The sequence below is a fragment of the Chaetodon auriga genome, chromosome 19 (assembly GCF_051107435.1).
Source record: "Chaetodon auriga isolate fChaAug3 chromosome 19, fChaAug3.hap1, whole genome shotgun sequence".
Lineage (NCBI taxonomy): Eukaryota > Metazoa > Chordata > Actinopteri > Chaetodontiformes > Chaetodontidae > Chaetodon > Chaetodon auriga.
Genome location: NC_135092.1, coordinates 3,993,619 through 4,009,255, shown reverse-complemented (window position 1 = coordinate 4,009,255; position 15,637 = coordinate 3,993,619). Strand labels below are relative to the sequence as shown.

General features: G+C 43.5%; 1 protein-coding gene across 3 annotated transcripts in view; it reads right to left on the bottom strand.

The window, feature by feature from the left end:
• Positions 1-15,637, bottom strand: part of shroom3 (shroom family member 3) — a 63,892-nt gene that overhangs the window by 3,975 nt on the left and 44,280 nt on the right. For 2 of the 3 annotated variants that reach the window (XM_076758590.1, XM_076758592.1), the window contains 15 exons: positions 13,223-13,658; positions 12,913-13,046; positions 12,426-12,575; positions 11,595-12,070; positions 10,833-11,057; positions 10,522-10,726; positions 9,774-10,086; positions 7,274-7,350; positions 4,722-4,822; positions 3,491-4,235; positions 3,208-3,361; positions 2,698-2,843; positions 658-757; positions 269-434; positions 13-134 (listed from right to left, as the gene is read on the bottom strand). In XM_076758590.1, coding sequence (XP_076614705.1) covers positions 13-134; positions 269-434; positions 658-757; positions 2,698-2,843; positions 3,208-3,361; positions 3,491-4,235; positions 4,722-4,822; positions 7,274-7,350; positions 9,774-10,086; positions 10,522-10,726; positions 10,833-11,057; positions 11,595-12,070; positions 12,426-12,575; positions 12,913-13,046; positions 13,223-13,658 — 3,550 coding nt within the window. The remainder of the gene's footprint in view (positions 1-12; positions 135-268; positions 435-657; positions 758-2,697; positions 2,844-3,207; positions 3,362-3,490; positions 4,236-4,721; positions 4,823-7,273; positions 7,351-9,773; positions 10,087-10,521; positions 10,727-10,832; positions 11,058-11,594; positions 12,071-12,425; positions 12,576-12,912; positions 13,047-13,222; positions 13,659-15,637) is intronic. The other variant, XM_076758591.1, reaches the window with a different exon arrangement.

Sequence of the window (15,637 nt, the reverse complement as noted above, 5' to 3'; positions counted from 1 at the left end):
GTCGTGTCTCACCCTCTCTCCTGCTATGTCCTCCTGCGTCAGCTCCTCTCTCTCCAGAGCCAGCAGAGACCTGTCGATCCTCGACATCCTGCTGCACAGAGACAGCAGCAGGTTCACAATCTTCTCCAGGTCTCCTGCAAACACAACCGAGTCAGCATCTCAGTTCTTCACACACTACAGGGGCGTCACCAAAGCCCAAAAGGATCTGTAGCTATTGAAAAAAAGATCATTATATTCTTTTTTCCCACAGTGACATCAGATGTCGTACCAATGAACATGCTGTACTTGTCCCTCTCGTTGGTTTTGAGGTGTTCCTGCACCAGTGTTTCGACGCTTGCCCCCAGCGCCTGGTGACATCTCTGCTCCTCACACAGCGCCTCCTTCTCCTGTCGCAAAGCTGCCACGCTGCGCCTCAGAGCCTCACACAGCTCCACCTAGGAGACAGAGCGACAAACACAAGAATACTCAGGAGTTTCACATTACTGCTGTGAAGTTTAAGTGAAACTACTGAATCAGAAGATGAAGGGGCAGCAGCAGAAGACGAGTTATTGTCTAAATCATATATACATATGTACATTATATATGAAAAGTGTCTGAAAACAAAGTGACTACTACTGCTACTACTAATAATAATAATTTGAGTAAAAGGTTGTTTACCTTCGTGGTGTTTAGGTCTTTCTCATCCTCATCCACATTGGTCTCCTTCCTTTGATGCATCGCTGTGCTCTGAGCAGGATCACTGACACCATCTTGAATCCTAGGAAGAAAACAACACTAAATTTCAATTAAATTTTTTCTTGAGTGTCATTTACCCATGATCTGTAATTTCCCGTGTTTGGATTAGATTGCTGTTGTTTGTGGAAAAAAAAATGGGAAAGAAAGCGATAGCAAGCAAGAGAAGAAAGAGAGAATACAAAAGTAATGAGGGGCAAGATAACTAACAAAATGAAAATGAACAGAAAAAGGAAAAGACAGAAAGAAACAAAAAACAAATGAACAGAAAAGAACTCAAGACACCAAGCAAAAATGGGAAAAAAAAAAACACCAAAAAGGTAATAAAAGGATCAATACAGAAATAATAGATAGATTTAACAACAGATTTCATAGATTTTTTTCCTCCATTTTTATCTTGTTTATCATGTTTCATTCTATTTACTCTTTAATATTATATAATGTCTACTTCAATACACAGTAAGCACAGCCTCTAAAACATCCAACCCTTCCAAAATCTGAAATAAGGCAAAAAGCTAAAGATTCTGGTCAAGTCCATTCGTCTATACCAACTCTGGCCACTAGGTAGCAGTGTTGTCCAGCTGTCTAGACTGCAGGAAGTTACCTCTCAAGTCTGTCCTCCAAACCAAGACTTCAGCCTTTCAGTCACTGTCACAGTGAATACTGATACATTTTCGATTGATTTACATTGACACCAGCTCAGATTAGGATTTTTTTTTCTTTTTGTTAATCCACAGTTCTTTTATGATCTGTCTGCGTAGTGAAGTTTACAGAAACAGTTGCTGTGGTTGGACTCTCTCCACACTCAGTTGTTGAGACATATTGATCAGGTTTGTCTGGTCTCTCCTGTCCTGGCTGACAATGCCCAGCTTGTCTAACCTGGCTCCAGACCTCCAGTAGTTCAAATAGATCTGGTGTTGTGTTTATTCTCTGGCTGGAGAAGTAATCGACCAAACAGAGATTAAAAATGGGGGCATCATCTTTTGTACACAGCTCGCTAGCTATCCAGTAACATCCAAGGTTTAGCCTAATGTAGTACCTGCCAAAACTGGCAGCAAAGCCACAAAACCATATTTTGCTTCATGATCTCCAAGCCTGAATTTTTTTCTGAACCAAAAATATATTCGATTTCCTGAAACACAGGTAATACACTAAGCACTACTTCAAACACTGATTTAAAAAATCAGCAGCAACAGTAACACAAGAAAACAGTGCAGCTACAGGATGCAAGTTCAGCAGGTTTCACCAAGGTCAAAGGTCAACGCAAAAACACAACCCTCCTGCGACTCTTGACTTGACCACGCACAACAGAGAAATCAGGCCTCTAAATAAGTGGGTGTTTGTCCTCTTTTCAGTGAGGAAACATTCCATTCCCTGAACATCATGTTCACCAGCAAACCAAAACACAGTCAGGATGTCACTGACTTTAAAGGCCACAACGTGCAGAGACAGCAGAGGTTTGTGATGTTTGTCCTCTGTGTCAGCAGCAGATAGGAGAAGGAGGCTGTCAGCAAACACAACAAGAGTGACAAATGCTGGTTTACGGGAAGTCTTTTTCCTCCAGTATTCGTCTCATCCCTCAGTTACATAAGTTCACTTTCTGCAATTTTGGTCTCATGGCTACATAAACACACTCAACATGACGGTCTTTATCCTTGTGTTACATAAAGGACTTTAAAGGGAATTCACAGTGATCCTCCTCCAGCTTTAAACTACATCATCAGTCTGTGATTGTCAGTGCATTCCAGTGTTGGTTAAGCATGGTTAAACCAAGATTGCAAAGATTATTTTATTGAAAAGGCTGTTTAAACTCCCCATTTAATTTATATTTTTGCAGTGAAAAAAATGAAAACACTCATTAAAAAAAAAAGAAAGGAAGAGTCTCATGTTGACACTAAAACTCTGTCTCTTAGTGTATTTAAAACACCAACAAAAATGTGAATATTCAAATGATGTCAGAATTACCTGTCATCCAATTGGCCACTGCCCCTGCGCTGCCATGGTGATTCACCGACCAATCTGCTGTTTGGAAAGATCTCCTCCATGAGCTCCACTGTGGATTTACCCCCCCATGTGTCCAAGAGGGGTGCCAGAGAGCTGTCCTGCAACACCTGTGCACAATGAAAAAGGAAGACTCAAACTATGTATGACAACAAAGGAGGAGTCAGAACTGGTTACAGTTGGAGCTTGGTATGATGAAAGGTAGGTACTCTGACTGTGGTAGACTAAATAGCAATGCTATGGAATCAGAATAAGGTAAGATGACAAAGATAGAGTCAGGACTATCGAGAACAAAGGCACGGTCAGAAATGGGTACAATGACAAAGTCAGAACAAGATATGATATCTATCGTCTGAACTAGACATGATGACAAAGACAAGAGTCGGAACAATAGTAACGGCACAGTCAAAATCACGAAGGTACACTAGGTCCAGCTACATTTATTAAAGGTAAATGCTGACTCCAGGGACTCACCAGCTGCCTGGCCAGTGCCTCCACTCGGAGCTCCTCAGATGTCTTTTCCCTCTTGGGCAGGGGCTGGTACTCAAGACCTAGGCTGTCCTCGGTTTTAGTGGATGTGGTCATGGGAGTGATGATGGAGGGCTGTGGCTTCAGGGAAGGAATGGAGCTGGATACAGGCAAAGGAAAGAAGGACACATTGGATTTGAGTGGAGGATGACTTACTGGTTGGTGCTGATGGAGCTGGTATAAGTCCACAATGATAATATTTCAATTCAAGTTTAAGTATATAACAAACCTTGGCACAGTCTGTTGTCCAGCTTCCTGCTCCAACTTGAGGGGAGGAGGAGGAGGAGGGAAGTCCTCCATGATGCTTGTCTCTTTGATTGGCGGAGGAGGTGACGGAGGGGCAGGATTTTGGAAGAAGACTTCATCAAAGTCCTCCTGCGATAGGCCTGTTTCTAGTGGTTGCTGCTGGTCAATGGAGCTGAAGAGGCTGGACTCAGAGATTCGCAGTGAGGACAGGTGCTGCTTAGTGGACGGATGGGAAGATGGCGGAGGAGACGGAGTGGTGCTCCCGCTGTCCTTCCTGTTTGGTAGGGCTGCAGCCTGGAAATGGGGTGGTGTTGGCATCACTGGTGAAGCTCTTTTGGTATTTTCTGTTGAATGGCCTCCTCTCATCTCTAAACTGAAGGCTCTCCCTCTATACGTGTCGTTTGCAGTGTCTTCTAATATGGTGGTATCACTCAAACTGTGTCTCGTCTGTCTGTCCATCACCAGGGTTTCATTGTATCCAGTAGTGCTAACGCCATCACCCGTGCCACTTTCCTGGATGCCTGGGAAGGTGATGGCAACCATGTTGGCTTGGCTGAGCCTCTCGCTAGCCTGCCACTCAGTGCTACCGCCGTCCTGTGTCCCTGATGGGGAGAAAGGGCAGGGAAGGCCAACAGAGGCTGCCAAGGTGGAGGTGCTGCTGGCTCGCTGCCGCTCGCTGTTCCTCTGTCGCTCCCTGCGAGTGACGGGAGTGCGGGAGGAGCCCGGGTCTATAATCCGAACGGGAGTAAGGGTCAGAGGTACAGTGACTGAACAAAGTCAACTTTTGAGAAATTAAAGAGGTGTTCATGCATCCTAACATCGACTGGATCAGAGTTGGAGCTAGGCTGATAACCAGCTGAGGTGCAAGAGGTGAAGACCGTGTTTGCTTTTCAAACCATGCTAATACTATCCCCAATAAAGGCTTTAACTTTTAACCTCAATGGTCCACGTCACAAGCAGATTTCAGCTTTTTTTAGCTTTTGTTTTCGCAGCAAATTCTTGTAAGCAAGTAGACTTATTTATTTTTAATTCTCATCCTTGACTGGCTTCTCCCTTCATCCGCAGCTGATGAAGAATCAAATGAAACAGCCGGATAAGGAAAAAATATTTGCTGGTTGAAGCATTAAGTAATGTGCGTGTGCTTTCTTTCGAGGAGCTAAGAGGAGGCCACACGTTTGATAGCTATGTGGGTTTGAACACGTTGCTTTCCTTACTTTGGTCACTTTGTGAAGGTCCTGCAGGCTGGACGGTGTTCAGACTGTTCCGGGCGTGTTGAGGAGAGATGAGGCCCCCTGATGCCTGGATGTCTGCAGGTCTGAGAGACAGACAGATGAAGAAAGAATTGGGAGGAACATGTCAACAGACAGATATTCAGATAATTCTAATGTTCACTTAACTCCATTTAACTATGGTCACTTTTCACACCGTAGTAATTATGGAGGTGGAGGTAAGGTAGACACCACCGGGACAGACTCAACCTCAAAGAGTAGCTAAACCAACAGTTTGTTTGTTTTGCCCATCTCCTTCATTTTGCAGCTGTAATAAACAGTGCAGTCTGTAGAGGGCACTGTAGCTGGCCTTCAGTCTGCATGGAGGGAAAACAACCCACAAACGCATGAACAACAGGGCCTTCTGATGTGTCCTGCATTAGAATTGTCATTAACTTGTCCAGTTAATCACAGGGATCGTTAAAACTTCAGATCGTATGAGCTGATTTTTAAAGGCCAATAAGCAGGAGCGGTGCATTCATGTTCCTGGTCACATTCAGACACCAGACAAACACACAGAATTCCTGAGGTGACCCCTGACCTTCACATTTTGAGAGCAAACATATTTAAGAGTTTTAAGTTAATAAATCCCTGAGGACCAGAGTTGGTATTTTGTTTATTTTTCTGTCGCTGTACCAGGGAGTTTTCTCTGCTTCCTAAAATTCCTCAGTTCATCCCTCATTTAACTCCTCTCCTTCACTCCTCCTCCTATTGAACTCTTCTGAACTCTTCCACTCCTTTTAACTCCTTCTCCTGTCTTTCCTGTCATCTGAGCCATTGACTCCTTAGTCTCCTTTCTTACCTTCCTCCCTCCTCTTCCTCACCTCTCGATCACCTCTCACCTATCTTTAACTGCCAGGTTCCCCCTTCCCCTCTTCTCCTCCTTTCATACCAAGGAAAACTCCCTCCTTCCTCCCCAGGAGCTTTCAGAAAGTCTGTTGTAAAGCTGGTGGAATTTAATTTCAGACCATTTGAAGAAGAAAAATAAAGATGTGAATCTGTGAAAACGAAAGTTATTTCATAAAAGCTGTGAAACTCAAACTGAGTTGAACTGAACTCTGTGCAAGAGAGTAAAGAGGAGAGAAAATCAAGATGATTTCACTTCTTTCATTCATACATTCATTCATTCATCTCCATCCTTCACCCCATTCTCCCTATCTCTTCCCTCCCATCTTCCTCCTCTCACCTCTTTTCCTTCCCTCCTCCCCACCTTCTTGTCCTCTTTCTCCTCTCCCTCTGTCCTTCCTCCTCTCTTCTGTGTGCACCTCCTTACATTTTCTTTCCTTTTCCTCAGTTGTTTCACCTTCTTTACATCTCACCTATCCCTCCCTACCTCTCCACAACTGTTCCTCTTTTCACCTCCTCCATTCTCTCCCTCTCCTTCCTTGTTCCCGGCTTCCTTCTCTTCCGCCTTTTCACCATCTCCTGCCTCCTCTACTCTCCTCCCTTCTCCTCTCCCCTTACTTCCTCTTTTCCATTTTCAATCTTTGTAACTTCTCCCTCCTCCTTTCTTCCTTTCACATACCCCTTTCATGCCTTCTTCCTCCGCCTCCCTTTTCACTTCTCTCCCTCTCCCCTCTCCTACACCTCATCCTTCTTTAGTTGTGCTCTCTTTTTTTCTACCTCCTTCCCTTCCTGTGTTTCACCTTCTCCTTGCAGTCTCTTCTTCTCCTCTCCCTTCTTGGTCTCCATCTTTTAACCTCCCCTTTCATCTCCTTCCCGCTCACCTTCTCCCTCATTCCTCCTCACTATTCCCATCCCTCATCTCCTGTCCTTGTTTCCTTCCCACTTTCCTCCTCTCCTCTCTCTACAGCCCCTCTTTTCTCTTGCTCCACCTCTGTCCTTTAACCGCACCCCTCCTTTACCTCCCTTCATCTATTTGTCCCCTTCACTTCTCTTTTTTCCTCCAGTTTTTCACCTCCTCTCTTCATCCCCTTCTTTCCTTCTCTTTCCCTGTCCTCATTCCTTACCTCCTGTTCTCCTTCTCTCTCTCTCTCTCTCTCTCTCTCTCTCTCACTCTCTCTCTCTCGTGCCAGCAGCAGGGCACATGGACTCATAAGGCCACAGTCAGTTTTAAAATAGCAGAGCCTAAAGCACACACACACACAAACACACTGGCTGACTGTTAACAGCCTATTATGGAATGGAGCTAAAATATCGGCACAGAAATGATCTGAATTCCCATGATCCCTCAGTCCTCCTGCAGGAAACAAACAGCTGTCTGACATCTTGCTCAAACTATTTAAAATTAGTTGTTTCAGAACAGTGAACAGAACGACATGAGAGAGGAGGAAAGACGGCGGACAGCTGAACAAACCTCCAGCCAAAGATGTTTTTAGGGTTATTGAATAAGCAAACTTGTTATATACATGCCAAGAGAGTTTCCTGAACTCAACCGAGAGACATGATAAATGTGATGAGGCAGGACAGGGCAGGACAGATGAAAGAATGCAAAGGGAAAAACCTGGTCACATGGTCTGAATACAGATGTTACATACCTGTCCTCAGCCACAGAGCAGCGTCCAGGTACAGAGGCGAAGACACCAAACATCCTAAAGTCACCTGGAGGGAAGTCCTGGAACACACAGACAAAGATCAGTCTTTATGGCTGTTTTAGGAAGATAATTCCACTGCTTTAATTTATCCTCTCCTTATGGAGTTATACAGTGATTTTATCTTATTAAGATGACACAATCTCCAGCTCTAGATGGATGATTAGAGCTTCACTCCCACCTAAATCCTTCCCAGCATACTAAGAATTTACTAAGAATTTACACTACACCCTTTCAACATAGAGGCTCTTTTTCTCTACTGCATCACAACACAACTATGTGACTGCATGTGGTGAAGACAAATATGTATATTTCAATAAAGGTAACAATATGATAGTTATCATAAGAGTAATTATTGCACATGAGCCACAAAGAATAAAATCATTGTTGACGTCTCCATCTTTTTCTCCTACTTAACTCACCTTTAAGGTGAGAGTGTAGGTATCACGGTAATGCTTTATCTATAAAAATATAAAATTTGGTACAGATTATGGAGAGTTCTGTGACAGTGCACAAAATAAAGATCAGCTAAATATTTACACTACTTTACACTGTACTAATACTTGAGTTAGTAACAGTTTGACATTTTGGGAAATATACTTATTCACGTTGTTCTGTCAACACTCTCATGTCTGTGCGTTTACTACTGAACTTGAGCCAGCAGGTGATGAACTTAATTTATCATAAAGACTAAGAGCAAGGGAAAACAACTTGCTCATCCAAAACTAAAAACCTTTATCAGCCAGCACCCCTGTTTAATTCATGCACAAAGGTCTTCCTCATCAATAGAGCCCTTTTGGGGGGTTTTGGACTATCTTCAGAAAGTGAACTCTCTAGCTATGAACACTGAGTATTCCTGTGTCTGTGTCTCTGACCCATCTCAAAAAAATTAATCCAGACTGTGGCATCAGCAACCATCACATGTCTGACCACAGACCTTTTCACACAATGAAAGCACACACATAACAGGCCTGAGGTCTGCTGCGTCTCCACTCAATAGAGTTAGAGCTCTCCACCACAAACTTCAACATCTCAGTGTGAGAGCCTCTGTTTAAACATGGATTTTAAATGTACAGAAAAAACCTGACTGTCCCATTCCATGACAGACTACACAGTATTACATCAATCAAATGCATTAAAAGGAAACAATAGAGTTGTGTTTCATGCAGTTTAGAAAATTGTCTTTCCTGATTCATTCAAGGACATTTCAAATTCTCTGTCGTCTGCTTAACTTTAAAAACCCAAAGCAGGAAGAAGGATTGTCACCACCCTGCAGTGAAATCTATTGTTTAAAGTAAGAGTGTCTGTTTGTCTGACTGAACTGTAATGATGTTTATGTGATACGGGCTGCTCTGATCACTGAAGGAGATAAAAGACAAATTCATCTTTTACTGCATTCTGTAGACATGTGTATGATGTATGTATACGTGTGTGTGTTATCTTTGCCATCATCCACATCGGACAGCGCCCAGCCACCATCTCCGTCTCTCTGGCACCTCACAGGAAACTTTGAGGATTCTGGGTATTTCCTTTGTGACTCAGGGCCAAATCTCCATTAATGGCTAAATGTCGTTGAATAAATGGTAATGCCAAGAGGGCCATGAATGTAAGAACCTTTGGCAATCCATCCAAGTTGTTGATATATTTCATTCTAGACCAAAGTGGATGTAAAAAAAGTCAAATGTAAAATCATATGAATGGTGAGATGTCATTTTTACATTGGCGTTTTATGAAGCAAAGAGGGCGTTTTTTGTTGTAGTCTATCCCTGTTTTGAAAATCTGCTACTGATATTTTTTTCCTGTGCACACATCATTTAAATCCTTGACTTGTATATTGGGTACTAGACCAGACAGTTGGAATTTACATGACAATACAATAAAGCTATGTTATCAGTAAAGTTATCAGTGTTGGATTGAGCTCTTGTCTGAAGCTTGCAGGCATATCTACAACAAAGACGTTCATTTCCTGAACCACATGTCTCCAATCACCTCAGTGCTAATGTTTACCGCGAGAATCAAAAGGAGCATGATTTATTGTCTCCAGGTTGTCAGGCCTGTACATCTCAGTACATTTGCATGAAGTTGAACATTTCTCAACTTCTGCAGATTGCACACTGGGGTACTTTTGAGTCTTGAGGCACAGAGGGAACTGAAAGCCTGTTTTTCAAAGTTCACAATAAATGGCATCGTGTTGTGCTGCTGGTGTTTGAGGGCGTATGTGTGAATGGGGGGTTAGGAGCCAAGACCAAGCAAAATCACATCTTGGCTTCAACAAAATTCTTTTAACTTGCTGATTCGTAAGTTATTGTGTCTTTGGTCCAGTTTGAGTAACAGATCTACAAATGCGTCAGGGTTTATTAGGCCCCAAAACACTGCCCAGTGATTTACAATACTCAAAGACAGGACTAAAATGTGAGTTCCTGATTGAAATTAATCGCTGTGTTACCTGGTTCAGTCTCTCTCCTGTTGGGGAGGAGTGAGAGCGGAAGTGTTGAGGAGTCATTTGTCTCTCCTCGGATCTCTCCAGGAGATCCTCAGCAGAAGCTGACTTTCCAGAACCCTGAGCTGACCCGGCCTTTTGCAGCATACCATTGAGCTGCTTGGACAGTCCCAGGTTGAGTTGAGGCTCTCTGGCCAGCTGCTGGTGGCCTAGATCTGGGTCTTGGCTGAAAGACTGACTCTGTCTGATGAACCCTGCTCCAGGTGTGAGATCCTGGGGGATTTGGGCCTGGAGCTCAGGAGGGGAGCCAGAAGGAGCACTGGGAGTAGAAACCGGGAGGAGAGAATGGGATAATAATGTAATAGTTCAACTTCATATTAAAATATAAAGGCTATTACAGGCTGTTAAATATGTAGGCTATTACAACTAATTCTGTGGTAAATATGAATGTCCAAATAAAATTTCATGGCAATCCATCCAAAAGTTATCAAGATATTTCACTCAACACCACAAATGTTGAGGTATGTCAAGGGATAAGTGAAAACTTTGAATGGCTGGAGACCAGAGTCATTAGGATTCATCACCTGAGGAACATAAACATCTGTGCAAAATTTCATTGTAATCCAGGTTGTTGACATCATTGAGTCTTAACCAAAGTATTAAACCAACTAACTGACAGGTTGACACCGCTGGCTGCACTGCTAGCATGGCTAAAAAACAGTGTTAGATGCAGCTAGTGTCCAGTTTTGGTCACCTTGGTTGCACTGGAGGCCTCGGAGTGGTCACCCTGCCTGGGTAGAAAAGGTTGGACTGGAGGCTCCGCAGGTCGGCTCCAGCAGGGAGTGTGGAGCAGAGATGCCTCTCTCCAGAAGAAAGGCTTCGATCGGGCCCAGAATCTTGGAGGGACAGCAGGCTGGAGGTGGAGGAGAGGCTGATGGTGTCAGAGTGACAGTAAGAGACTGGAGAGAAGGATGGAAGGAAAGGAAGAAGGAGAGGAAGGATGTTTAGCTGTGTCCATCAGTTAAATCATTTAATTAAATTTCTTCCCTTCCTCCCTCCGCCCACCTGTATGGTTGCTGTTTTCGGGCAGATAAGCACTACGGGGCCTTGATCCACTCCTCTGTCCTCCCTCATCTCTTTTCACGCCTCTTTTCCTCTCCACATACTCGGCTAGAGCGTCATGCTGAAGCTGCCGTAAGTCGGGCCTTGACGTGGCATTTTGCAGAGCCCCATCTGTGACGCGACTTGCCGCAAGCTCAAACATCTTCCGCCGGTCTGCCACGCTGGTCTCTGACAGACAGGGAGATCAGGGTTGAAGCCCATGCTTCGACATATACAGACTCTAGGTTTTTTGATGTGACATAGCAGATGCCCAATACTGACATCCATCAAGTTCATTTGAGCATCTTATCTGCTTACAGAATGAATTTAAATAGTTTCATGTCAAGTGGCTTACAATACAACAGATTTATCTCTATGCCTGTCTAAGCATGAATCTAATTGTTCATGAGTTTTTATTACATTTTCTGTAAGATTTCTGTAGTGTTTATATGTTTTGTTTTTTTCTTAAATAACCTTGAAAATGCCAAGATTCATTGGATTTTATTCTTTAGTTGTTTGTGTGTCTGTGCATTCAAGAAATTCTGTATGACTCAAGCAATTTTGATCACAATACCATTGTGACATTTGCAGTTTTGCAATATACTTGATTATATTTGGAAATTTGGTAGCGGGTATTGGGAACGTTTAGTCACCTTTATGCCAGGGATATAGGGCAACAGTTGTTTTTTTAATCTGATTATCATTTTTGTTTTGTTTTTTACATACCTCCTCCACGCCTGAAGAGGGCAGCAGTCTCGGCATCCGAAACACCGACCTCGTTGATTTTCTCTGGCTCTGAGTATGAGCGCTTCTTCTGGTCTGCCGCCAGACGCTTGCGACCGCAGATCCGTATCAGAGCAGGAGGTCCGACCGGTGGGACACTGGGGAGGGCTGGGGGACTTGGGCCTCGAATCTCCGGGCTGACCACATGCCGCTCCTTCGGGGTGTGAGGGGAAGTGACCGGTGGTGGCGACTGTGGCGTGATGAGGATGCCCAGTGGTTTGGGCATGGTTTTTGGGCCTTTTTTTTCCGTTGAGTGATGTTTGGCAGGGACGGATGGAGGCTGATGGCTGATGGAAGAGGAGACAGGAGGAGGTGCTGCAGGAGGCGGAGGACTGATTGAGGAACTGAGATCTCTCCGTCTGAAAGAGGTGGACCACAGGACCTTAGACTGGGCATCTTTCAAAGAGTCCCTGTAAGATCTGATTAGAAAAAAGTTTCCAATATCAGAATGGCTCAAAGAGACTCAAGACACTGACCTTAGGAAGGAATCTGTCCTGTTGAAGGAGTCAGTGTATTGTGATCTAACTCTGACCCTCTGAAGGTCTCTGGCCTGTTGAAGGAATCTGTCCTATTGAAGGATTCAGGGTATTGTGGTCTAACTCTGACCTTCTGAAGGACTCTATTCTGGGCAAGGACTCTGACTTGTTGAAGGAGTCATAAGGACTGTGACTTATTAGTGGACTCTGGCCTAGGAAAGGACTCATACCTGCTGAAGGACTCTGACCTGATGAAGAACTGTGACCTGTTAAAAACCATGATGTGGAGGACCCTGACCTGTTGGAGGACGTGTCTTGCATGGATCCCAGCATCTCTTGAATGTCCTGTCTCAAAGGGAAGTCTTTGCTGCTGTCACCCTCCCTGGATTCTTCCAGCTGGAAGCTGCTGCGGCTCCTCTGGAGGGCTGAGGTGGGATCTGCTGGGGTCCTGAACACCAAAAAAGAAGTTTAACGGCCTTTGAAGGGGAGTAGGTTCATTGAATGTGACTCAATCTGATTAAAGTCAATCTGAAAGCACTACCATGGACTCAAATTTTATAATACGTGGAACAAATATGCAATACATGTTTTTGCTGCTGGGAAATAATTTGGAATAAAATAAAAGTGGATACATATGCACATATAGACTGGAACTGTGATAAATGTAGTTACTATTATAAAACATTTATTGGGATAACATAAATCTTCAGCACTGTAAAAAAATATCATGTTTTGGCTTAAACCTTTATATACACAGTTTTATGAATTACCCGTAGCACATCTACCTGTATTTCATGTATTCGCTGCTGGCCCCTCTGTAGCTCAGAGTCCTATGGACTTTGGTCCCATTGGTGCTTCTCTCTAGCATGTGTCTGAGGTCATCTGCTCCACAGGCTGCACCGCGTCCTTTCTCAGTCATCTGATTTAAAATCACAGGAACAAGATTTCAAAAGGTAAATTTGGGATGATCTTTTCAGCTGAGTCAAAATATCCATATAAATGCATTTCTTTATTAGGTGGTAATTTTTACAAAAATTTTTTTCAAAATTTTCTCTATTTAGTGATCAAAAGAACACATGGGGATTTTTGAGTTACCCTCAGGTGGGTGACTTTGTTATGTGCGTTGGTAGTGCTGTGACTCCGTTGCTTTCCGGCCCGTTCCCGACGCTCGAAACGACTGACTTTCTCTAGGACCGAGAGGCTGCGGGCAGGTCCATGGCTGCTGTCACCAGAGCTACTGTTGCCATGACTGCTGGCAGAGACTACACTGTTAGGGCTGGCACATCGCTGAACCTCGGCAAGGGCGATCTCCAGACGCGTCAGTGGGTGTTCTCTGTCTTTGTCCGGTTCTCTGTGGTCCCAGTGTTGGTACTGCAGAGCTGCTGAGTCACTGAGGTGACGGGAAGAAGGCTGGGAGGCAGACGTGGGTGCAGCATGGGGCTGAACAGGTAAGTCAGTAGTTGGCCCCTGTCCTTGGGTGAGCCTGGAGGATGCCACTGGCTCTGAATAAATGCTGGTCTGGTCCAGAGATCTGAAGTGAGGTGAGTAGGAGAAAATAGAGAAAAGGAGGAAAAACGAAGACATCATCATTGACTCAACTCAATTTCAACCACTGGATGAACTGACAAACTAGTCACTGTCAGAAAGTTGCTTTTTATAGGTGGAAATTTGTTATCTGGCAAAATAATATATGAGTTTGTGTTGTTGTGGATGTATCTATCATTGAGTCCAGCAGCATGTCAAACTAACATCCTCTCCAATCTGATTATGTTATAATTCTGTTAAACAGCAAAAGTTTGATCAGTCATAGATTTTCTAGGAAAAGCATTAGCATCAGCACTGTGTTGCCTGGAGCTTGGAGTCCTCTGCTCCAGCAGCAGCAGAGGCTCATTGAATATAAACATAAAATGAAAAATCTTCTGATTTTTCTGTTGTTTCAAAACTATATTGGCTGTCACATTGACTCGATAGTTTCTGAACTTGTATGATTGGTGTCCAAAAGAGTGTAAAGCAACAACCTACCAAAAATGACTAACATAGAATCATGAGGAGTACGGTCAGCAGGAAAGAGGAGCACCAAAGCTCAGCATCAAGTCCAACAAGGTGGCATGCAGGGAGACAGAGCAAACTCATAATGGTCCTTAACAAAATTCCACCTACCAAATCCACACAGAACTGGAATTGATACATGAGCACAACCTCAAATTAGCACTCCAAAGTGTTCCTCTAAACAAAGACTCACTGGCCAAGTCATCCCAAGACACACAACACAAAGACCAAAGCATGAGCTATAGCACTTACTACCAAAGCTGCTTGGCCACAATGCTAAGTTGCACATGTAGCATTTCAAGTAACAACTTCATGACTTCTAATATTGTAGTTCCTCGCCTACCAAATCAAATTCTACCATTTACCTAGCCATCTTGAGGTGTGCCAGACTCAAAGTGGATAATGTGACATATCAGCAGATCAGCCAAATGGCACTGATTTTGCAGTTTCAGCCATTGTGTATTTAAGATTACTAACTGACACCACAAAAAAACACAAATGCATATACTGAACATGTACAATGGCAAAATCAAAGATGGCCATAACAGAGCCCAAGATTTCATTCACTATCTGACCAGTCTCCTAATCTCAGAACTAGTCCTTGGACAGCTACTTCAGGTGTCTGTTTTTCACTTGAACCAAAAGGTGACCAAAAACTGGCAACCCTCTGGAAACCAGGGAAATACTCCCAATACACTGACTTCATCCACATTCTCTGCCACTTTTGAGAGAAAACAACAAACTGATTTGTCTCCTGTTGAAATCAACCACTTCAGCCTACAAATGGGATGGATGGCTTTTACCAACTGAGTTGTGGCCATAGTCAACAATAACATGAAACAGTAATTAAAATTCTCAAGAAATGGAATTGCAAACCAAACAAATTGGAGCAAAAGGTACTCTTCTTCAAATAGACACCAAAATACCCCAGGTAGGTTCCCCCACAAAACCCAAATCAAGTACACAACTAGCAAAACAAAATGGGACCAAATACCAAGCCTTAAGGGAAGTGACCGGCACTGACAGCAACCTGACATTTCCTCTTCCAAAAGACTTAGTGAATGACCACAAAACAACTATATCGATAGCTCTGTCCAAATATATCCACTGTCTGCCCGAGGAGGTAGCAAAACATCAATGGAACCTGGCCAATTTACCAGAAAAAGCTTAATTATGCTCAAGATGAATTGCTCCTAACAATGATCCTTATGATCCTGAGACATCTTGTAGATGAGTCCCCAATGGTCACAAACCAGTTCAACACGTGTCAAAGGGCGAAAACAAGTCAGGTTAAAGTGTCAATTGAGTATTTTATCTGAAATAAACAATTGCAACGATTTACAAAGAAAGGCCTGACATTTGGAAATGAAATGCATCTGTAGTGAGAGGAATGTATGGATGAATGTGGTATTTGTATATTAGTGGGGGAAGCAGCAAAATTATCAAATCAAAGAGAGTGAG